This window comes from Lissotriton helveticus, chromosome 4_1, assembly GCF_964261635.1.
Source record: "Lissotriton helveticus chromosome 4_1, aLisHel1.1, whole genome shotgun sequence".
Lineage (NCBI taxonomy): Eukaryota > Metazoa > Chordata > Amphibia > Caudata > Salamandridae > Lissotriton > Lissotriton helveticus.
In genome coordinates, this window is record NC_136063.1 from 58,751,001 (window position 1) to 58,776,577 (window position 25,577).

General features: G+C 45.1%; 1 protein-coding gene across 1 annotated transcript in view; it reads right to left on the minus strand.

Moving 5' to 3' along the window:
- Positions 1–25,577, minus strand: part of LOC144827857 (uromodulin-like) — a 254,678-nt gene that overhangs the window by 8,654 nt on the left and 220,447 nt on the right. Inside the window, exon 6 of the mRNA XM_078686022.1 lies at positions 15,626–15,785. Within this exon, the coding sequence (XP_078542148.1) occupies positions 15,626–15,785 (160 nt within the window). The remainder of the gene's footprint in view (positions 1–15,625; positions 15,786–25,577) is intronic.

Genomic DNA, 25,577 nt, shown 5'->3' on the forward strand with positions numbered 1-25,577 from the left:
CTAAACCTCTTTGGAACCCAAATTGAAAATCACATAGCACCCCATTCTCTTCTGACCAGATTCGCAGTTTGTCTAAAACAACTCTCCCTAAAATTTTTATAGAGGAGTCCAATAAAGAAATTGGCCTATAACACATGCAATTCTGCCTGTCCCCTTTCTTGAATATTGGGACTATAATCGATGTAAGCCAGGAGGGAACTAAGCCCTTAGCCAGAGCAACATTAAAAAGCTGGACAAGCAAAGGCCCCCATAATTCAGTATTGGCCTTATAGAGGTCTGCTGGTATGCCATCTGGTCCAGCCGCCTTACCCCCTTTGGTTGCCTTCAAGCTTGCCAGAACTTCCGGCAAGGTTACAACCAGGACTTTAGTTGAGTCTATATTTGGGGATATAAAGTCCTGACTTATGTCACGGGCTAATTCCACAGCCTTATAAAGCGAAGAAAAGTGCGCCACCCACTCATCTTCAGGGATGGCGATTTCCATCCGTGCCTTTTTTTCATATAGGAGCGGGGTATTAATTACCCTCCAAAAAGCTGCCGGGTCCTTTGATTGTGACGCCTCGCATAAATCATCCCAAGCCTCTTTTCTTATAGCCGCCTTCCTATCTTTTAATGCTGTGTTATAGTCCCTCCGCAAAATTCTAATTTGGGTTACATCCCGCGGTCTTTTATGGATCGCTTGTCTAAGCTTTGATAGGGCACTGGTACATTTATTATTAAACCATTTTCTATTGTGCTTTAGGGAGTTTTTCTTTGCAACCCATAGCGCCTCCTTGATTGCAATAGAAATAATATAAAAATTATTTAAAATTTCATTACTGTCAGCATGCTCGTTCAGGCAGGTCAAAAAACTACTCCTACACTTAGTCACTAAATTAGACAGAAAATCAGCCGGGACCACTCTACTCCATTTAAGGCTATATCCATTTTGGGTACCTAGAATCACGTCCGGCGCCTTAATAGTGGGACCTACTACATGATCCATAACAGGGAATAGGTTCTCCATTTTTAGTACCTGTGGGTAGTGGTCACTTAATGGTAAGTGCATGATACTAGAACTGATCAGTCTGCCCGCCGAGCTATTTATACAGAGGATAAAATCAATGGTAGTCGAAGCCCCCCTCCCCACAAAAGTTGGAACAAATGGCATTGTGTGGTGGGCTAGCTCGTTCGTGAAACCAAAATCAAAATTAAAAATCATCTCATTTAATGAATCACCTAGAAGGGTATGTTCAAAATGCGTCAAACTAATGTCCTGCTCCAACATCAGACCGCAAATACCCTTCTGGCCCTTTTTGCACAGAGAACAATTAAAATCACCCCCCCATAATACCATGACTTCACCCTTTTTTTCCTCAAAAACATTCTGTATGTCTGCACTTATATTAGCAAAAACATCCTTAATTACACTACTTAGACAGTTATTGTAAAAATTAAAAAGAACAATCGTTAGACCCTTCCTTGTATCAATGACAATTTTCTGATAATAACTAGAACCAGGTAGGAAAGTAATTTTGTCGGTGACTAGGAGGTTCGATATATACACGGACAGTCCCCCCTTTGGTCTTCCATGTACTCCCCCCACTGCAGGTGTAAAATAAGTTCTATAACCATTTAAGTGTATTGCTGCGGTGGTCCAGGTTTCTTGTAGAGCTAATATACCCACTTCAGCAATAACATTACACCAGGACGGGTTTACAATTTTCTGCTTTAGTCCTGCCACATTCCAAAAAACCACCTTACAATGATCTTCTGTAGGTGGCTCTTCGACACTAACTCCAGTGACACCACCGAGACTCCCTAGTATAGTCTCGTCCTCCCCATAGGTTTCTTGTAGCTCAACATGTGGTTCCTGAGTCTTGACACGCCCCAAAGATTTTATAGGCCCCGGATCTACAGGTATAGGTGATCTTGAGGCCTCATTATTTATCGTTGGGAGTCAATCCACCGCTTCCAAACAATCAAACCGGTTAAAACACGGGAAGATCGGAGGGTATTGTGGGTTGCTTAACCATCCTTGGTCAAAACTCTGTGGTCGATAGTGAGGGGACCTCGATCTATATTTCACTACGTTCCAACCATCCTCACCTCTCCCTCCTCCTTGCATGTTATAGTGATTACTATCGGGAGCCCAACCCATGTTACCCCCTTGATATCTGTTGTCCCTAGTCCAACTCCACCTATTGTCAGGGTGATCGCCCTCGGGATAAAAATATGATAATGCCCTAGCCGTAATAGAGAGACCATGATTTCTAGGGGGTCTTGTGGTAATATATTTGGCAGTCAATGGATTCTCAAAAGTTATTACCACACAATCGCCGTGTGCCCTTTTTTTGTTATACCCAATCCATGGAGCCCTTTCAACCATCAAAATATTACTTTTAACTGCTGACGGGAGAGGGTAATTATCGTTCAACCAATGGATGGTCTTGTTTATTAGTCCACCATTATTTTCGTTAGAATTATCATTCAATTGGGGGACTCCTGTAAGGACCACAACGTATGGTGCGGCTTGTGGGGGTAAGTGTATGTTTCTGCGCACATCCCGTTTTTTAGACTTATCTTTATCTTTGTCCTGTGGTGGTTTAGGAGTTTCTTGGACTGGCACTACTATATCAGTCGGGGCAGGGGTTTTAGGGGTTGGTATGATTTTTGGCAGTGATTTAATGTTAGTTGCATTTTTAGCAGCTGGTGGCGGCCTACTCATTTGGTTTTTTCCAGATGAAATTTTATTATCCAGATTAAAGCTAGGGGCACTTATATCTTTGTGGATGTTTTTTAATATAGTTTCCAAACACCGTAGCCTAACCTCGATTGGTTCGAGGAGAGTCTTTAACATGGCCAAGATGTTATTATTAGCCATATTTAGGCAACAGTTGTCCTCACTACCTTCATCTAGATTCGAAACAGCGCCGCTTACATCCAAAATATCCTCCAGACTGCTATCTAAAACAGTATCATCTGGGAGGCTCAGTGGTAAGCCAACATTGGGGTGACGAACTGCCCCATTATCACTAGTATGAAGGACTCGATTAATATTCACACTAAGAGGCACAGATTCTAATGTGACCGGATCTTTATTTTTACTAATATCTACCTTTCTCCCTTTGCTCGTGTTAGATTTAGCAATTATTTGAGTATTACTCTTTTGTTTAGGGATCGCCCTCTCTTTCAGACCCCTATGAGTTAAATCACTAGCTATAGTAGAAATATCAGTCTCCTTTTCAACCGAAGTGCTAGTCACAAGCAGAGAAAGATTAGGAGTAGCCTCCAGGTCCTCCTGTGAACCTGGGGCGGCATGTCCCCCATCATTCTGTACATCTCTAGGATTTCCCATAGCAGAAACATTGTTAGGAGTACGAGCTTTAGCGATAAGACCTAGAGAGGATCGTCTCGCTGCGGCTAAGTCCTGAGACACCCTCCTATCCATAATTACTATCCCTTCATCGATTAGAGCATTTGTCCGGACAATGAAGTCATCCAAAGTACCAGTCAGTTTCTTTACTGCAGCAGCCCTGCTTCTAGTTTCCGGGCAACTCATGGCAAACCCTACGAGTACCCAGAAATAAGGCAAGGGGAATGAGGAACAAATACAGCAATTTGGGCCCAGAAAATCAAAGTCCTGAAGGGTACGATTGTAAATAGCAACTGATAAGTAACCTACTTACAGTTCAAATCTAGCCATGTCCGTGGTCAGTGGGAAATGAGGCAGAGTTTCTGGCCCAGGCCCGGCTCCTCAGGCCTCTGAGGGCCACAGAGGGCCCGCCCTTTGCCCGGGCTTAGCCCCGGGCGTCCCGCTCGCGTCCCGCGACGCGGGGATGCTCCTCCTTTTCAGCGCCTCTGTTGGCGCTCCCTGTGCGCTGCCGCGTCACTCAGACGCGCCGCCGCGGTGCCTGCCGGGATTTGCAGTCTCCCGGAGCGGCGGCGCGGAGTCTGCTGTCCCTTGACTCTTGGCGGTGGCGCCGGCGTGGGTAATGGCTTCTGCCTTCCTCTGGCGTTCAAGAGGTAAGTTTATGTGACTCTCGGCGGTGGCGGCGGTTTGAAAATGGTCTCCCCTAGTGGTAGTGGTAGCATGGACCAGCAGTCTTAGGCTAAACTCCAAAGAGCATGTGAAGCTGTTTGTTTTACCAATTATAATCCCTTGAATACCAAATGAAAGGACACCACACAAGGTATATATCAAATATATATGTATTTATTTTTAACATAACCCCTATGCACTCTTTATGAGGTCAGAGGTAAAAGTACATTACAAGTTACTGAATGAGCATACTATAAGTTGCACAAAATACAGTTTTGCCCTAGGGGGCTCACAAACCATATACTAAAATAGTGGTATAAAAGCCACTACAGAAAGAGTTAATAGGTCTAGGGCCTAGGGAATCGCTGGGTCTACACTAGACAACCAAAGGTTAGGGAGTATGAGACCCACGGGAGATGCGTGCAGTGTCTAAACACAGTCGCAAGTTACCATTGACTTATAATGGGAACGTAAAAGTGACAAAGTTAAAGATTTAGGGCACATCCGGATGGACTACAACAAGACCACTTTAAAGTAGGACACTTTGAGAGTCAAGACCCACGGGAGCACCGTAGTACTCGTGTTACCTCACCCAGGGAAGCCGGGTGCATAGGTGCCTTTTGGTGTCGGGTTTCGTCGATCGTTTCAATGGAGATCTGCAAAGAAGTGCTGCAGGCGACCAGAAGAAAAGTGTACGGGTGGATCCAAGGGTGGATCGAGGAACTGAAGAACCTGAAAGCAGAGGGGACAGAGTCTGGGTCACTAGCCAGTGACCAGAAAGGAGCCAGGAAGGAACCAGGCGTAGTCGAGTTGATTTCATGTGAAGAGGTGAAGCTTGTCTCTGCAGCCACGAGGACCAGGAGGCGTCGACAATGACCAGGAGCTGGATTCAAGCTGTCCCACAAAGGATCTAGTTGACTGCTGTGTCGGTATCCGGATTAGACCTAAAAAGCCTTGGCAAACGCAGACCACGCACGAAGTGAAGATTGGCTTCGAGTCAGACCAGCAAGGTCTGGGGAGCCTCTCCTTTGGAGGGAAGCTGGAGCAAGCCTGGAGCAACCAGGCCAGTGGTGTAAATTCAAAAAGAAGTCTAGCAACTGGGAAGATGCGTTGAGCTGAAATGCAGGAGCAGGCCCCACGTGGCACTCGTGGAGTGTGGAGGGCTGAACTTTGGTGAAACTGGCGCTCGGGTCTGGGGCTTCTTGTACCCCAATGCACAACTGCTAGTTACCTCAGGAGTCAATGCAGTTAGCAAAATGCAGGAAGTCCAGGGTGTCTGGTCCCATGTTTCTCGTGTCTACCACAGGTCTCAGCTTTGCTGTGGAGCTGGATTGGAGTCAGAGAAGTCTGGAAGTCCAGTTCCTGTGTCACTGAGTCTTCAGGTTCCTGCAGGAGCATCGGCAAAGCAAACTGGCAAGTTACTGGTGGTGGCTTTTTGCACAGGGGGGTGACTCCTTGACCACAAGGGAGATGTCTTCAGTCTTCTAATCAAATTAGAACGTCGTAGGTCCAAGAATTTTATATCAATACCACAGCAGCTACAAGCCTTCTCGCAATTCTTGATCTTCTCGTAGCTCTGTGACATCCTGAAGATACTTGACTGAAGGTTGCCTTCAGCTGTTGGCTTTGAAGCAGATACTGGGTCCCCTTCTTCCCTGTATCTCTGCTACCATTCAGGTCTATCCACAGCTTGGAGATTTCCAGCTCATGGTTTTTAATCAGTTGTTTGTGTCTTTGAAGCTTCTGTCCTCCCTTCATCTCACCCTCACTGTCACTCCAGGATACCTCGGAAGCCATTGATTCTTAATGCCGCTTATATGCTCCCTGCTTGCCTATCTTACTTATTTCTACTCAGTTTTCTTTAGTGTAAGCCAGGCTCAGTTGGGCATGTGAGTGCGCTTCAGCGGTCAACATGGAAGTAATATACAGTACAAAAGAGGGGAATGGCCATATCAGTTCCGACTTTTAAATTGTTCTAATAGGGGAGCACATCTTCATTTAAAAAAAGCCATATACTTCGAATTGCATAACATTCTCACAGTGTATCTCCAAACATATCTTTTAGGCCACTTTAAAAGCTACGTGGGCTGTAGATACCTAGAGCAACAGTGGATGTTATAAATGCCCAAAGTGGAGGGAAAAGGTGTTGTAAATTCTCAGGCACAACTTTAAGTCTGTTCTGTAAATCTGTTCCCAGAAAATTGACTGGAAGTTTTGTTTCAGAGCCAGTTAGCTGTAAGCGTCTGACTACTGCCTCTAGAAGTACAACTGACACTGAGATGGCTGACAGCAAAAGACGGCTAATCTTAGAGGGATCCAGGATGCAGAAGCAAACTTGCACAGCCTATTTTTCCAAAAACGCTGAGTGGGTTGTCACTGCCAATGTGCTACATAGTATCTATCAAATCAACTTGTTCACAGAAGCAGGTAACACAAATGCTCAGACTGTGCTTCAGGATACTATTAACTTGGGTTGAATGAGAATGCCATTTTGATGGACAGGATTTGGAGAATTCTGTATGTGTTTTCTCGCAATATGGTGGATCATGAAAGTGCTGCTCAAGTGTACCGTTAAATAGCCAGAATGATTTGATTGCACCCAAGAAGCCACGTCATTGGTGGATCAGGGGCCTTCTTTATCTATTTGAGCGACCAAGCAGGAGGTTGCCATGCAGACTGGATCTCCTGTACACATTTGGGGCAGATCCTTCCATTGCTGAACTTTTTGGCCTGCTTTCTGAATTACTATATTCTTACAGTATGGATATTTGAACCTGCCTCAAGACGGCATTGGAGTATTAAAATAAACAACATAATCTTCCAAAAAACATAATATGCTTTTAAATGGAAGAGGTACTGAATCTGGAGTATCCAAAACAACTGTGATCTCTCAAGAGTTCAGGAAGAAGTAGAGATTTCTTACCTGCTACACTTGGCAAGGCCTTGCTTCAATTTTCATCATTTGAGCTAAATTCAGCAGCATCCCTGCCTAAAGGAAATCTGTCAAAACTTCTAACTTAGGAATTTCTTTTGTGAACGTTTTCCTATAAGGAATTAGGAACGTATTTCATCCTGCTAGTTCTCGTCCTCACTACGTGTGCTAAACATAGTTAATGGTTCCACCTTTTGATCCTATACCCAAGCCAAAGTCTACTTGGAAAGCTGTCTCTTTGCATCAATTCACCTCTGCCTACGAAGTAAGCAAACTTTAGGCATTTGGCTCCCAGGAACTTTACACTGTGTCCTTTAAGAACAAATGGTGATGAGAACTCTCCCAGGTTTTCAACAGAAAGTAATTTCAGACTTCTATATCAATTGGGCAGTTGCCTTACCAGCTTCCTTTCCTAACCCGTCGGCACCAGCAGAGGGAGTTCTCTACATGTGGGATGCGAATAGAGCTTTAAAATGCTGCTTGGACGGAACAGTAGAAATGAGGCAGCGGAGGTGATTGTTTTTGCTATGTTACCACTTTTGCATCTGGTAGACCCAAAGTTCACTTCACCATGGAAATGTAGCTTTTGTGGCTCTAATAAGGAATGTCTCTATTTCAGAGATTTATAAGGCTGCAACATGGACATGCTTCCATACTTTCATGAGACATTATAGGCCTCATTAGAATGTCGGTCGGAAAGGCTCCAAATGGCATTCTGAATTTCATAACCCCTGTTCGAAGCCATGTTTCCGACAGACTGAGAAACATTTCTGACCAACCATGTTACAATAGATGGTAACTGTTCAGTCTTTCCAACTCAGTCCGACTGGCATTCAGACACTCCGAGTTGATTGGAGCCAGATCATACAGGTCTATGGACTGCATTTCCGACCGACATATTACAATGTCGGATTCGACAGCTTTTCTGAATCGGTCTGTCCGACACGAAATGGCTTTGAAAACTCACTTTGGGGGCCCGTAGCAGCCCTCCTTCACTTAGACGCCTCAGGTTGCGGCCTGTAGGAGTACCCATGGGACTGCTCTATACAACCATGTACAGTGTGACAGGCACTATTGGGTGCCCGCCACAGGGTGCAAGGTTTTATGGAAATACCCTTTTCTCAATGTGAGCCTATGTTGTCGCTCAGAACATCGGCTCCCATTGAAGTTAATCGAAGTCCAACCAATCGGTGTTCGGAAAGATCATAATCGGTCGGTTGGACTCACCGAACCTGAGTCAGTTGGAAACCATTCCGACAAGGAGTCGGTTGGAATGCTTTCCAACCGACATCGTAATTAGGCCCTATGTCTTTATCTGGACTCCTCAGCTGCTGCCCGACTAGGACAGGCTTCCATTCTAAATTGATTTGGGTGATAGTGGATGCTGTTTCTGCTCTCTAGTCTGTCTTTTTCTAGTGGGATGGACTTGCTGTACTAGGCAGTGCACTTGACTCTTCCACCTAGGATCCTCCTGGGTTCATAAAAATTAACTGACCTAACTATCACCGTGGGGGATGGTGGGACAGAGGTGGAAGGGTGAGGCCCTTCCAGGCATAGCACCAGTTTTACTTCCATTTCTATGTCAGTCTATCTGCTACCATTGCACACCATCTCCTTCCTGCTTCCTATTATAAAAGGTCTGTGACGGATGTTTCTGGTCACAAATAGGGAGTATTTTGTTTTTAATCACTGCCTTTTGATAGTGAAAAGCATTTTGGCCAACTGTAACCTCCTTACATGCTATGTAGACAGTTTTTCTTCTGTGTAAAGTGCACTTTTCGCATGAAGAGCTTTGTTCATCTGTATACAGGTATATTTATTAGGAGCTTATGGTTTTTATGAAGCCCTTGGAGAACTAGAATTGCAGGTAAGTAACTTTCCTGTCTTTTTGACACTTTATTTAACACCACATTTCTCAATTCCTTACTTCTTCACCCTTCTTCAGAGGCAACTTTTAGGAATCTTTAAAGGTCACATAATTAAGTCATCGTTTTGGTGTGGCATCAATAAATGGCTCAGTGTTGTTACTTCCAGAAGGGATGTAAAGGGAGCTCCTTAATTCTACCTGCTGGCACGCAGGAGAAACTACTAGAAAGAGTTCCTGATCCAGTCTTAGGGGATTTGAAAGGTAAGGAATCTGCTGTTACAGACCCTCACCCCCCCAAAAGAGAGCTTTTGAGAGTAGGTAACTCCTCACCCACACATCTCTGAACCTTCTTCAAATCACTAACAGTGAACAGGAGTAGGGATCGATGATGGAAGGATGCAAGAATAAGGATAGATAAGAGATCTATCATGGCATCAGCAAATAAAGTGTCTGGGTGATCAGAAGGAAAGTTAAACAGAAAAAATAAAACGGAAAAAGATTTTTGTTAAAGAGTGATCCAGTTCATAATAAAACAATAAGAGTAAAACACAAGAAAATGCTGTTACAGGGGCAGAAGAACAACCCATTGCAGTACCCTTAACTTGCAAAAAATCATTGCCGAGCAAGAAAAGGTTTTTTCAAGCAATTCTGGATAAAGACAGGACTGAATTTAGCTGGTGCCTGATATGGTTGTGCCCTGTCTTTTAAATAAAGTTAATTCACTTCCAAATCTTTTCCCTGTTGTATACTGGTAAAGAGGGAGACAATGTCAAGTGTTGCTCACCATTGTGTTTGTTTGTCAAAAAGTATTCCTCCAGTTTCCTTGATGAAATCTGAGGTATCTTAAATATATGAATTTTCTTTTATAAGGCCTCTCGAAGAGACTGCCGCCCTAAAATGAATGGTCCTGCAGGTTTGGTTTTCAATCTCAAATTGAATTATTTTCTAGAAATTGGAATTACTTTGAACCAATATAACCTTTGTCAAAACATTACCAAAGTATTTTGAAAAGGTCTTACTTGATTTCCACAGTAGGGCCTTACAAATGTTTTGGTAGTAGAGTTGATCATAAACCTGAAGGTACCCCTCCTCCAGTTACTTTCCTGTGTCCCTAAAGACACATGTGTCTGCCCGCTCTATAACCACATGTTCTCATTCTTCAAAGGGTGACATCACTTTCACTTGAGAGTATGGCACATTATGTTTGAAATATATTTTGTTCTTCCTGAGTTAGTTAATTGCAGAGATGACCATTTTATCAAAGGTGATAACTTCACTTGGTAATTAACTTGGAGGGGGCAGAATGTGGACACATTGTGGAGACTAGATTCATAGAGAAATTGTTCAATTTGGGCCATGATATGATACTATTCTTGGATTTCTTTTTATTTACCCTTCTCTTGGCATCGATATAGCAGTTCAAATGCATTGTAGAGCTAATGACATTGAAGTAAGGAATATTTGTGTGGGCAAATAGCAACTCTGCTTTTATTCCTTGCACAAAAATTAATCTGGACGAATGTAGCCCTAAATATTCATCATAAATAGATGAGATATTCATTTCGGTCCTATGGAGTATTCATGAGAGGTTATTTTAGTAATTCAACCATTGACAACTGGAATAAAGGATTGCGTTTGCACTCTAGGATCCAAGACATTTTTAGTATAAATACCTCCAGCTTGAATTGATGAGTACTTTGGAAGCCTGGTTAATCTAAGGCATTTAGTGTTACCAAGAGGGAATTCAGGTTTTTCAACTAGTGATCAGGTATTTTGTAAACTGGCTCATATCAGTGATGACAAAAGGAAAAACGTTCTTACAATTTATGGTTTTATGGCATGTGTTTCAATATTCATGCAGGAGTTTTTTGACAAAGGTTTCTGAAGGGGGCCTAGCTGGGTGTCCCTGGGTCAAGGCGGGAATATAGGGGGTGTGAGATTCCCAGTACTGGTGTAAACCATATACAAGTAGGTACCTGAAGGCTAAAAAGGAAGGGAACACAGAGGCTGAGGACTAAAGTAGGCAGGGACAGGCTTTGACTAGGAAACTGAAAGTCTGAAAAGGGAAAATATAGAATAAGAAGTTCTAACACAAAGGGAATCAAGGGAAACAATATTCAAACTAGCATGAATGATAGTTTGTATACTCCCTGGATAGTGATCTATCTGTGAGGGGGGGGGGGGGTGATCTTATACAAAAGCAAGGAGCTGATTAATCTCACAGAGTTCATTTAGACACCCAGCAGCTCCTATGGGGAAGGAGCGCTAGTGGTTCTCTGTGTCAAAGACACAAGCCTTGGAGTCTAAGTGGCACCTGTGGAAGGTCAGACAATCAAAAGTACAATATAACCACACTAGAACGATCAACAGGGAACATAACATGGAAAACCAAAACAGAAACTGGGCTCAGGAAAAGCAGGACTGAAATCAGGGTCAAAAACTGGACTCAAATACACCAAGCTGAAATACTGAAAACAAGGCTAGGAAAGATATGCACTCAAAAAAGGCACACCGGAAATATGCAGACAAACAGGAACATAAAACACAAGGCAGGGAGTCTGCATGTAACAGAACAAATCAAGAAAAGTGCAGGCAGGAGACTACGAACAATGACTAACACAGGATCAAAGATGAAAGAAAACAAAAGACAGAAAATAGATACTACAAATTGCAAAATAAATGAAATGGGTTCAGTGAAAAGGAAACAGAATCAAAGAACAAACCTGTACTAACACCAGCAGGAACACAACAGAACACAAGGACATGCTAAAATCAATTGCAAGTTACACAAATCTACGCTCACAGGGCTGATATAGATGGAGGTTCCGGGGAGGAGCACAGGTGCAGGGAGAAAGTCATGTGCAGGGAGAAAGCCAGGTGCAACGACTTAACTAGGTGTAGGGAAACAAGGAACCACCAATGAAGGGAAGGCTGAACTGGGGCCTGGAAAAGGAAATACCACGGGAACCAGGAGACACAAGACAAGAAATATGAAAACCTGGAATAGAGTATGGATTGGAACAGATACAGAAAATTGTCCAGAATGCATATATAAAGGGGTTTGGAACCAAGCTAGTGAATTGGGAACAACCACCAGGCCATGATCTATGATGGGTCTGACAGAGGGAACTACAAGAACAATAATGCATTAGGGAAGTGGAACAAAAACCTGGACTGGGATGTTGAGGGAAATGAAGTATACTAAGTGGAGATGTGAATTCGCCCACGTTCTCCTGTGACCCTAGGCTCACATCTGATACCTGTCCTCCGATCACTCAGCTTATCGACACATGGAATCCGCTCAAGATTGAGACCCTCTCCGACATCATCAGTAAAATCAAATCCGGTTCCCCACTGGACCCTATTCCCCCCCAAATTCTAAAAAAGCTGGACAATTCCTCCCTAGAACTCATCATGGACCTTCTAAATTCCTCCCTAAGAAAAGCTACTGTACCCTCCGCATGGAAACACGCGATGATAATGCCTTTATTAAAAAAGGCTAATGCCGATCCCAGCATTCCAGCTAATTTCCGTCCTATCTCGCTTATTCCGGTATTTTCTAAAATCTTAGAAAAGCACATCAACGCTCAACTTTCCACCCATGTTGAGTTAAGGGGAATCTTACATCCGTCACAATCCCGCTTTAGATCCGTTTTTTTGACGGAATCCACTTTGCTGGGAGTCTCGGAAAACATCCGTTACCGAGTTGATAGGGGGGAAACCGTGGCACTCATTCTGCTTGATCTGAGTGCCGCATTTGACACGGTTTCCCACCCCATTCTTGTCAATGCCCTCCGATCATCTGGCATCACCGGCTCAGCTCTCAACTGGCTTGTCAGCTTCCTATCCGACCGCACCTTCCAAGTCTTCTCTTCCTCATCCGCTTCCCAAACTTTTACACCTGCGTATAGAGTCCCACAGGGTTCCATCCTGAGCCCCTTGCTCTTCAACTTATACGTCAGACCTCTGGCGTCTATTGCGGAGCAAGCTGGGCTCACCATTTACTCCTACACAGATGATACCCAGATCATCTACTCTCTTTCCTCAGACTCTCATGCCCCCTCATCCGCCCTCTGTTCAGGATTGAGCAACATCGCAGCTTGGATGTTGGACAGCAAACTGCAACTGAATGGGGGAAAACAGAACTTCTTCTGTTTGGCCACAATACCACTCTATGGGGACCCCAACACTGGCCCGCTCAAATGGGCACTCCACCCACTCCTTCTAAATCAGCACGCAACTTAGGAGTGGTTTTTGACGACCAGTTGTCTATGAAAAGCCATGTGGTCAAAACTTCCTCCACCTGCATCACAATCATCAAGTGGTTGCGCAAGATCATCTGGATGCTGCCCGTGGATACCCAGAGAACTGTAGTCCAGGCTCTAATCACTTCTAGACTAGACTACAGTAACATTCTTCTCCTGGGTGCCAGCAAAGAGATGACCCGCAAACTGCAGACAGTCCAGAATATGGCAGCACGACTGCTCTGCAAACTACCTAATACTTCCCCTACCTCTAACTCCCTTCGCACACTACACTGGCTCCGCATTGAAAACCGCACGAAATTCAAGGCTCTCTGCCTCATGCACAAAATAAATACTGGTCTGGCCCCACCATATCTCACTTTTCTTGGTTCACCACCATTGCCCCCCGCACTCTGCGTTCATCTAACCAACACCTTTTCTCAGTGCCTAGAATCAGAAAAGCCAGAATGGGAGGCCGTTCTTTTGCCTGGCTAGCCGCTTCACTTTGGAATTCTCTCCCCCTTCAGTCACGAAAAGATCCCAATTACCTTAGATTTCGCAAACAGGTAAAAAATTGGCTATTCAACATGTAGCTTCCTCCCTTCTTATTTCTGACTTCCCCTCTCCTTTTGCTGGTTTTAGCGCCGGGAAACCTACGGGTAGCTGAGCGCTTTATAAACTTAAATATAATAATAATAATAATAATTCTTTGCTATATTGATGCAAGGTCCGAGTCGCAAAGGGCCCTTGTGAGTTAATCAACCAGTATTTGTATAGCACAACACTGTCATCCCTAAGGGTATCTGGGCATTGGGGGTGCTTCTCACCATCGATAGGCCATGTCTTGAGTGACATCTAGTGGCAGGATGGCAGAATCCTGACTTGTATCGTCAGTTGGTAAGATTATGCAACCTTAAGCCTTTATTGGTCTGCAGACAGCTCTTGTGTTTTCTAAGGTTTTACCTACTTGAGGACAAAGGTTCACGTATTTCCCCTTCCTTGAATGTACTATGGCCATTTTCTTTTTTTAAAGTTACCTTCTTTAGGAGACTCAGCAGAATTCCTATCTACAAGGAGTTTCTTCTTGGTAGCATGCTCAACATCAAGGAGTATGGATAATGAAATCATCTCTAGCTCCCATCTATAGTTAAGATTGTATAAGGGTAGATTTGTTTTTGTTTGTGGATTATAAATATTATTATTGTGTTATTTTAACTGTTACTAGAAACTAAGGAATTTTCAAACCTTTCTGAATGGCAATGTCTCTTCAGAGTCAAGGTGTGAGATTCATACTCGAGGTTAAATTAATATTTTCTGTCGGGGAAGGTTGATGACAGAGATCTAAATATTATGTTTTGATCAACTAAGAGAGGCTGTAACCCTTTTGTATCTACTTAGAAGTACTCACCATGTTTGATTTCTTACTATTTGAACAAAGGACCTATATGTTCAATATAGATGTGTTCTAGAGGTGATTTAGTCATGTCATGTTTGTAGACATCTTTAGGGTTCCTCTTGGGCTGTTCTCTGGTTTCTCACATGAAACTCATTGAATTTAATTATGTTTTGAAATTATGGTTTCCTTGTAATGCAGGCATTTTTTGTAAGGTTGATATTGAACTTTCCATACCGTGTCTTTGTTATAATACAGTGTAGTAATGATAAAATAGTTTTTTTCTGCACCCAGGGATGGTTTTGTCTTGGTAGTATATCTTGTGGGTTGTTTCTGTCAGACTGTGATTATGACATACTGCTTGGGCATATCCTCAATATGTAAAGAATGGGAAGAGGAAGGAGATGTCGAGGTAATATTTAGATTAGTTAATTGTAATCTTCCTTCCTCGTCTCAGTAGTCAGAAGCCTCCCTGCATCCCTTCCCATCTGCAAACCTCCATCAACAATCTGATAGAGGACTTTGGGAAACAGGATGGGTGGGAGCGAGCAACAGGAATAAAGGTGGGAAGAAAAAGGGTGGGAGGAATATAAAAGGAATCAACCTGAAAAAGACTCTCCAAAAATGAGATGTGGAAGGCCACAAGTAATGCACCGATGCTCCAAGGAAGAGACATACACATGAAAAGGAATGAAGACTACTGCAATATACCAATAAAAAGTAAGCAAATGAGAGTGACAATGAAGCCAAGTGGTAAGCCCACTGTTAGAAAGCTAAAGGTCTTGAAGAGACAGTGAATGATCTGCCTAGCTTAGACCCAAAATTGTCACAAGAAAGAGGCAGTGGGGGTTTATAGGAGGATAGCTGGCGTCCTCCATGAAAATGAAAAAGAGCTTGGGATGTGTGACCATTGGCGGCTGGAGGATAATTCTTCAATAAGTACTGGGATGAAGAAAGAGGTATCGTAGTCATGAAGGTTAGTGGTATATAATCTAGATGAGAATTCCGTCTGCATGTTCAAGTGTCTTGTTGCACATGTGCCTTCCCTTCACTGTTCATGACAGTAACTCACTGTGACTGTGCGCAACCCTGCTTCTAGCAGGGCTCATACACCTCACGTTTAAAAAGTTATTTACATTCTTTTTCTGCATCAATCCTCATGACTTACCTGGCAGGTAGTTGATGGATCCTTCGGGCAAAGGGACACATCACACCACATATAGACGTCAGGCTGCCCCTTAAAGATGAATGTCTCAATCTCAAACATGACTTGCAGTGACTGGCCATTTTCTACTACCTGTACATTCATGGCTTGTGTCACTGCACAGCTGCAAAGAGAAAAGCATTGTGAAGCTAGATTTCAATATCAGCATATAAAGGCACAGTGCCTGCAAAAGGCAACCGACTTGCAGGGTCTGATTCACAAAGGCAAACTAAAACTTGAGTCTAAGTCTACTACTTTTTTTTGGGATCAAATTTGTTTTTATTGGCATCAAAATAGTACATTGCAATAGTAGGACAGGTTCATTCCACCAACCCCTGTCTGCCCCTCTCAAGGATCCCGGCGGTGTGTTCCCAGTCCGGAGGGCCTCGGGCCATGCGTCCATGTTTGCAAAGGATGCTACTTCTAAACAACGTGATGCACCAAAGAACCCCGCTCCCCAACCCCAAACTTTACCCGCCTCCATCCCAATAGAAGTATCTGTCGTCCCACCCACCCCCTCCCTTCCCCCCCACCTCCGGTGTGTTCTGCCAAGACATTATTAGGGGTTCACCTGGGTCTCCTCTGTTTTTTCGTTGTTCCCTTAACTTCCAGAGGTTTGTGGAACTCATCTACCAGTCTGAGAACTTTGAGATATTTGGGGCATGTCAGCTCATGGAATTTGGTGGTGAGCAGTGCAATCAAAGGTGACCATATCACCCGGAATGTGTCCGCAGTTTGTGTGAGAGAGGCCTGTATGTGTTCCATCCCCATCATAAACCATATTTTGTGGAGCCATCCCGTGTGAGAAGGTTTGCGTGCGCTGCCCCACAGTGAGAGGATATGTTGTGTCGCTGTCCCCATTGCCAACCCCATCTGTTTCCCACGGATTGATTTGAGTGGAAAGGTCAGTTTGTTGGGCAGACCCAAAATCGTGTATGCCGGGAAGCGTGGAATCTCCGTTTCAAAGTGCAGGTCTATATCTCGTAGCACTTCTTCCCAGTAGTCTTGCACCTCTGGGCATTCCCACAACAGGTGGATCATGGACCCAGTTTGCCCGCATCCCCTCCAGCACTTAGGGTCTCGTCTAGGGTTACTCTGGTGGAATCGTTCCGGAGTCAGGTGCCAGTAACAAGCCACTTTGATCGCGGCTTCCCTACTAGCCACGTTTCGAGCTGTATGATGTGCCCTGAAAAATATATCGTGCCATTCCTTGTCCGAGAGTGACCGCCCTAGCTCTTTCTCCCATCGTTTCTGTCCCGCTGACCTAACCTTCGGTGCTGGTGGGGTAAATAGTTTATAGAGTTCAGTAATTGCCCTCTTGTCGTCAGATTTGGCTAAAAGCCACTTCTCAAAGGGCGTGAGGGAACGGCCCACCTGCGGGGCGACGTCTTTGGGAGTGAGCCAGTGTCGTAATTGAAAGTACTGGAAGTTGTGTGGACGATCTATCCCATAACCCTCTCTGAGTGCCTCTAAAGTCATAAAGCCCTGCAGGTCAAACAAGTGCCCTGCCGAGCGACATTCCGTGTGCCGCGATTGAGGAAAGGAGCCGGGGGCCGCCCCCGGGGCGAACGCCGGGTTATCAAACAGGGAAGGCATGGATTGGCAGTTCGGGCTGGACTGTTCCCATGAGGCACAGGGTCAGACTGATTTGCATATAGCCATGTCTGAACTGGGGTGGCAGAGTGGGCTAAAGAACGGTGATGGATCAAACCCAGATCTTTTGACTGGGTGTGAGTGTTTGATTGGTTCAGATGCTCCGTCCATCACCACCCCCTTTTGTACCGCTTTGGCCGCCATAAGTGTGGCAGGGTATGCTCAGACGTGAGTCCATTGCTCACTTTGCCACTGGATTCAAGCAAGCCGGGCTGAAGACTGCTGTAATGCCAGAAACCGGTCCTCGGAAGCTTGTTTCTGGTCCAGGGAAGGCATAGATTGGCAGTTCGGGCTGGACTGTTCCCATGAGGCACAGGGTCAGACTGATTTGCATATAGCCATCTCTGAACTGGGGTGGCAGAGTGGGCTAAAGAACGGTGATGGATCAAACCCAGATCTTTTGACTGGGTTCAGATGCTCCGTCCATCACCACCCCCTTTTGTACCGGGTTATCAAACAGTGGCGTCATCGGGGACGGGAAGGAGGTGAAGCCTCTAGTTGTTGCTACCGCGTTCCACTCTTGCAAGAGTGTCCTGGTGATGGGGGATTTCTTGATATATGCCGGTCAATTACGTCTTGGAACAATGTTATCCCAGTGCACTCAGTACAGTAGTTCAACAAAAGTTTTAGAATGTCGGTTGGCGCAACATCTGTCACACGGAGTCTGGCCGTGTCTGCACAAAACTAAATAATTGGTGTGGAGAGGATCACCTATCCACAAAGATGCGCACTCAATTTCCAGTGAAACTCCAAGGTTTCTTCACTATCTTCAATTCTTGAAAGTAACGTAAATCCACAATTCAGATAATTATTTCACCATGTTTATTCTGAAGGTTTCATCAGTTCATAATACTTTTCTTATGATATACATCCACAATTCATGACGGTCTTGCAAAATACCCAATGCATTTCGGGTCCATCAGCAGCGACCCTTCATCAGGGGTCTGTAGAGTAAATAATACAGGACCAAATTATAGACTCCACTCTACTAATAACAAAGCGCTACGAGTTTTTACGCGCCAACGTGACAGCTTTTAAAAGTGCAAAGCGAAATTATCCAAAGTGACTGCCAGTGTATACATGCACGTTGTGAAAACATGAAAGTACTCAAAAGTGCAACAAAACCGTAATAAAGTGCAAGAAAGAGACGAACGCCTTCAAGATTCCCAAGATAGAAGTGCTCTGTCTGTGAACGTAAAATACGGGCGGAAAATACAAACTACACATTTTCCATAATAAGCGAAAAAGAAACAAGGAAAAACGGCAATCTAAATGTTAAAAAACAAACATACTGCAGCATGCGGTACAGGGTTATACAAGACTTACATCGGCGACCGGGCGAGCCGTGTCTTGGCGTTCCGTTTGTTAACCAAGTGTGTGGACATGCAAACAGCGTCAGCGTGTGGAGATAAAACAAAACGGAATGACGTGAAAACCCTAGTCACGTGTTAAGGAACATGATGACTTCGACCCAAAGCAAAGCAATAGAAAAAAGACACCGCGTATGTGTCAGTGTAGAAAAAAGCAGCTATATAAGCAGCGCTCGTGATAGAACTCTGAATAGATATATGGCATGCTATATACATTTACCCCTAGAGTACTTTGTGTGGAGCTCCAAACAAAATCTACAATTTGAAAAACATATTTAGGAAAATCAAATATGATAAATGCACAAATATAGAATACGGTGGGGAAACCAATGATAAAGAGCAAGGTTTAATAGGGACAAGAATATAGAATCAGCCAATGCGCAGTTCTAATCATAATGATGATAACACATATTACAGGAAACAAACATGTTCAATCCAATCATTCATCCCCCATGGTTGTAGGGAATTGAGTTTTTTAATCCAGAAATATTCCGATCTGAGTCTGAGTTTTGTCGGATCCATATCACGACGTTGGGGAACCACCTCCAGAACCGTGAATCTCAATTGAGAAATTTGATGACGGGCTTCCAGCCAATGGTTGGCAATGGTTGATTTTGTGTTCATTAAACGAATATTACTTTTATGTTCAGTGATCCGAACTTTTATTTTCCGTTCCGTTTGACCCACGTATATTTTGCCACATGGGCATTTGATGGCATATATACAGTGGTTGTGTCACAAGTGCTTGTGTGTTTCAAGTCAATTTCAGTCCCTTTAGTTGGATGAATTAACTTATGCCCGACGATCACATTATTACAATGTTTACAGTTTAGGCATTTCAGCATGCCTTTATGCATTGTTTTGTCTTTTGTTGGAGTATCTAGAATTTCTTTTAGGTTCTTGGACCTTTGAAATGCAAAAGTAATTTTCTCATTGTAGAGTCTTTGAGGTCTGGTTCCATGTGAATCAACGACCAATGTCGTTTAAGAATGTTTTTAATTTTCGTCGACTCAGTGGAATATTTTAGAATGCAAACAGTTTTTTTGTTATCTGTTGGTTTCTTGTGATCCTTAAGTAAGTCTTTTCTGGTTATTGCGATCACTTTTTTGAGAGAATCGTCCAAAATTTCTTAAGGATAACCCCGTAGTCGATATTTGTTAGTTTGTTTTTTGAATGACACAGCAAGATCTTCTTCATTCTTTGTGATTCTTTTTAGTCTGATGTATTGAGACGTTGGTAAATGTGCTTTTAGATTCTCAGGATGAAAACTCTGGAACAAGAGACTTGAATTTTTATCGGTCTATTTAATGTGTACTTTCGTGCTGAGTGTATTATTCTGCAGGATAACTCTCACGTCTAGAAAAGCTATAGACTCTTTCTCAATGACATGGGTGAACTTGATCTGATCATTGTGTGTATTGATCACTGTGATATTCTTCTCAAGATTAGATTTTGAGCCTTTACATATTAGGAATATATCGTCGATGTATCGTTTAAAGGACACAAGGCCATCTGTCCACGTAGAGTTGTTCAGAATATGATCTGTCTTGAATTTTGACATGTAGATGTTAGCATATGAGGGAGCCCCCCCAAAGCCCATCGAAGTACCATTACATTGGTTGAAGAATTTTCCTTTCCATTCAAAATAACTGTGATATAATGCAAATTGCATTAATTCTAAGATGAAAAGTTTTTTGGTTTCCTCCAAGTCGCTGTTCAAAAGACTCCATTCAAGAGCATCCATCCCCTCATTATGAGGGATAGAAGTATAAAGTGCAATCACATCAATAGTGCATAACCAGTATGTTTCTTGAGGTTCTAATTCAATAGAATCCAACAAGTTCAAAAAAGCTGTAGTGTCTTTGATGTATGTTGTGCTTTTCTGCACAATTAGTTGAAGAAACTTGTCCACGAATTTCTCAATCGGTTCAGAGATGGACCCGCACGCCGATACTATGGGTCTAAAGGGAGGATTGGTGGGATCCTTATGGATTTTTGGCAACATGTACAGTTGCGGTCTTCTTGGATATTTGATCTCAAAGAATTTTTTCGTTTTTTCATTAATCCAGTTCATTTCAAACGCATGATCTATGATTTTTTGTAGATTAGATTGATATTCGGTTGTAGGATTGGCTGATTCTATATTCTTGTCCCTGTTAAACCTTGCTCTTTATCATTGGTTTCCCCACCGTATTCTATATTTGTGCATTTATCATATTTGATTTTCCTAAATATGTTTTACAAATTGTAGATTTTGTTTGGAGCTCCACACAAAGTACACTAGGGGTAAATGTATATAGCATGCCATATATCTATTCCGAGTTCTTTCACGAGCGCTGCTTATATAGCAGCTTTTTTCTACACTGACACATACGCGGTGTCTTTTTTCTATTGCTTTGCTTTGGGTCGAAGTCATCATGTTCCTTAACACGTGACTAGGGTTTTCACGTCATTCCGTTTTGTTTTATCTCCACACGCTGACGCTGTTTGCATGTCCACACACTTGGTTAACAAACGGAACGCCAAGACAGGGCTCGCCCGGTCGCCGATGTAAGTCTTGTATAACCCTGTACCGCATGCTGCAGTATGTTTGTTTTTTAACATTTAGATTGCCGTTTTTCCTTGTTTCTTTTTCGCTTATTATGGAAAATGTGTAGTTTGTATTTTCCGCCCGTATTTTACGTTCACAGACAGAGTACTTCGTTCATCTTGGGAATCTTGAAGGCGTTCGTCTCTTTCTTGCACTTTATTACGGTTTCGTTGCACTTTTGAGTACTTTCATGTTTTCACAACGTGCATGTATACACTGGCAGTCACTTTGGATAATTTCGCTTTGCACTTTTAAAAGCTGTCATGTTGGCGCGTAAAAACTCGTAGCGCTTTGTTATTAGTAGAGTGGAGTCTATAATTTGGTCCTGTATTATTTACTCTACAGACCCCTGATGAAGGGTCGCTGCTGATGGACCGGAAATGCATTGGGTATTTTGCAAGACCGTCATGAATTGTGGATGTATATCATAAGAAAAGTATTATGAACTGATGAAACCTTCAGAATAAACATGGTGAAATAATTATCTGAATTGTGGATTTACGTTACTTTCAAGAATTGAAGATAGTGAAGAAACCTTGGAGTTTCACTGGAAATTGAGCGCGCATCTTTGTGGATAGGTGATCCTCTCCACACCAATTATTTGGTCAATCACGTCTTGCCAGGAATGGGACCCGCCAAAGTGGCATTCCCGCCATTGCCCGATCTTGAAACAGCCATCGTTTCTCTGAAGTCGGTCTGGACCATTCTAAAAGGTAGCGTAGCTGGGCTGCCTGGAAGTAACGATGCAGGTTGGGGACCCCCAGCCCCCCCTCGGCATGCGTCCGCGAGAGGAGATTACGCCTCATTCTAGGGCGTTTTCCTGCCCAGACATAGTGCTGGATGACGTCTTGTAGTTTTTTAATCATGCCCAGTGGGGGAGTGACCGGGATGGTCTGAAACAGATAACGCACCCTCAGCAGCACGGACATTTTGACAGCGGCCACTCGGCCGAGCCATGACAGCGATTGGTGTCGCCATCGAAGGATATCCCCCTGAATGTGCTGAAGGAGCTTGCTATAGTTACTTTCCACCGTTTGGGCCGTCGAGGGAGACAAGTCAAACCCCAAATATGTTCCAATCTTTCCCGTAGCCCTCCGATCTGGAGCGAGCCTCTATTAAGCTGTCGCGCATTGGACCCTAGCGAAGGAGCACAGATTTCCGGATGTTCATTTTAAAGCCCGAAACCTTCCCAAACTGCTCCATTTCACTCAGAAATGCTGGAATTGAGACCCTTGGGTTCTCAACGGCGACCAGAATGTCGTCCGTGTATAAGCTGATGGTCTGCTCCTCGCCGCAGAAGGTGATACCCTTGATGTTCTGGTTGTCTCGTACCCTTTGGGCGAACGGTTCCATATAAAGGGCAAATAGCAGCGGCGAGAGAGGGCAGCCCTGCCGCGTGCCCCGGCGGATGTCCAGCAGCTTGGAGCTCGTCCCGTTCACCCTAATTGTCGCCTGGGGGGGTCGCGTAACAGCGCGCCACCCAGGCTCTGAATCTCTCCCCTAGCCTGAATCTCGATAGCGTCCTATCTAGGTGTATCCAGTCCACTCTGTCAAACGCTTTTTTAGCGTCGACAGACAGTAGGGCTGCATCTGAGTCATTGTAGTGGGCCTTATCAATCACGTGCATCAGGCGTTTTGGTGTTATCTGCCCATTGGCGTGAGGGTATAAATCCCGCCTGGTCTGGATCAATTATGCCCGGGAGGCACGGCCCCAGCCTTGTAGCCAAGATTCCGGTGAAAAGCTTCAGATCAATATTCAGAAGCGATATTGGCCGATATGCCGCACATTGAGAGGCGTCTTTTCCGGGTTTTGGCAGGACGATAATGTCCGCCTCGAGCATCTCTTGTGGGATCGAGCCTGGGCCCTGAAATTAGTTAAAGAGTTTTGTTAACACCGGGGCGAGGAGATGGCAAAAGGCTTTGTAAAAACCCGCGGAGAACCCATCTGGGCCTGGCCCCTTGAGTGGTTTAAGGCGCGCAATAGCTGAGACCGCCTCCTCCAAGCGGATGGGGGCGTCTAGCGCTTCAGAGTTTGCGTTACGGTTACGTTGGCCTCGTTTAAATACTCTGTCCCAACCTCCTTCTCCGAGGCCGAATCGGCCTCATATAGCTTGGCGTAAAATGCCCAGAAAGCCTCGGCTATGTGCTTGTCTTCGCAGTGTTCTCTTCCGCCGTCCTCGCGGATGACTTGTATCTTGGCCTTAACCGTTTTCGCTTTGAGTTTGCTGGCCAGCAGGCGACCCGTCCTATCCCCCCCCACATAGTAAGTGTGCTTGAGGCGTAGCGCCGCGTATTCTACTCTGTCCAAGTCGAGACTTGCAAGTTGCGCTCTAGCAGCCTTCAGTTTACGCCATATCCGGGGGGCCCCGTCCGACAATGCACTCGCTCTAGATCTAGTACCTGTGCGGTTAGTTCCTGGCGTCTTTCTTTTCGCTCCCTGTTATCTGCGGCCGAAATCGCCATCAGTTCCCCCTTGACCACTGCCTTTAGTGCACCCCATACCGCGGACATGGTTACCTCCCCAGTGTCATTTCTGCTTAGGTAGTCCGATATATTTTGTGAGAGTTGCTGCGCGACCCCCTTACGTGTTAGCAGGGTCTCCCTGAGCCGCCACCTACCCTTATGTGAGCATATGCGAGGGACTTGCAGGTGTAGTAGTATTGCGTCGTGATCGGAGAGGGCCGCCGGGGTGACCTCCACGTCCCTTACCATAGGGTCCATGTCTGTCGAACTCAGAAAGTGATCTATCCTGGCATATGTTCGATGTACATGGGAATAAAATGTGTACCCTGGAGCCGTGTGATGTATCTCCCTCCATAGATCCAGGAAGCCTCTGCTAGCGAGCCAGCGCTTCCCCTCTGTAGAGAGAGCACCGGAGTCGCCAAATCTGTGCCCCGACCTGTCTGTCACATTATCCATCACCAGGTTTAGGTCCCCACCCACCACTGTGTATCGTGCATCTGCCCCTAAAACCTCCCACAACGCCCCCGTGAGGAACGATTCTTGCTTGGTGTTGGGCGCGTAGATGGACCCCACCGTAAACTCCACATTGCCAATGCTAACAGTATGAGCCAACAGTCTGCCTTTGATTTCTGCCACCTTGTCTCGTACCTGGCCCTTGAAGTGCTTAGCGAACAGAATGGCCACCCCAGCTTCTTCTCCATAGTGGAGGAGTAGAGTTGCGTCGGGAAGGCCCTGGATCGCATACGATGCCAGTCCTTCGCCAGCAAATGTGTCTCCTGTAGAAGACAAATTGCCGCTCCAGAGGTCTCCAGATACGAGAGTACTGCGCGCCTTTTGATGGGGTTGTTGAGACCCTTAACGTTTAGGGTTAGTACCTGCAAAGCTTCAGACGCCATTTGGGGGACTAGGCCCTATCCCGCTATTACCTTGCCTGTGCCTGACGCGCCCCCGGGCTCTTGTGTCCACCGCCACAAACCCCCAAGCGGAGCCCCGTCGTGTCCCTGTCCCTCTTGTCTCCCTGAAACGAACACAACGGAACCCCCCCACCCCAGAACTCCCTTGACCCCAAGTGAACCCCCCCCTTGAGCCAGCTCCCTGCCCCTGCCATCCCCCTCCACCCTCCCCTCCCCAACCCCAACTCCCGATCCCCAACTGGTGAACATTGTCCCAGGCCTATTCAGCAACAGTCCAGGCCTGTGGTAAATTGTCAGTGGAAGGGAATGTGTGGCAATGGTGGCCTTGAGGCCCCCCGTCCCGCCCCCCCAGTGTGGTGCTGTGAAAAATCACGGGCAGAGTCCTGGATCCCCTATTCGGCTCCTGTGTCCATGGAGACTGCCTGAAGTGCTGCTGCGTGGCCTTGCGCCACTGTTTTCTGGGTCAGGTTTGAATCCTTTCTTGGCCGCGCGATGCCGCCTCACTTTCTGCCATCCGTCCCTGGGCGATTGCGATGGCGCCGACCGCGAGAATCGTGGTTCGTTTTCGTCATCCGACTCGTTCTTCTCCGGCTGGATACCCAACAGAGAGCAGGTGTCCTTTAGCGACCTCAATTGGTGGAGGGAGCCGTTCCATTTAAATATAAGTCTGAATGGGTGGCCCCAGGAGTAGGGGACCCCCTTTTCCCGCAAGAAGGTGGTGGCCACCTTGAATACTCTCCATTTCTGTAGGGTGATTGCGGAGAGATCCTGGAAGAGCTCCACCGTGTGACCCCTGAAGTTGACAGGTTGCGCTCTCCTTGCCGCCTGCAAGATGCGTTCTTTGAGAGGGTAGTCCGGTAAAAATGGCAGAATGTCCGGGGGAGGAGCAGGTGCCCTGCGGGGGAGACCCACCCTGTGAGCCCTGT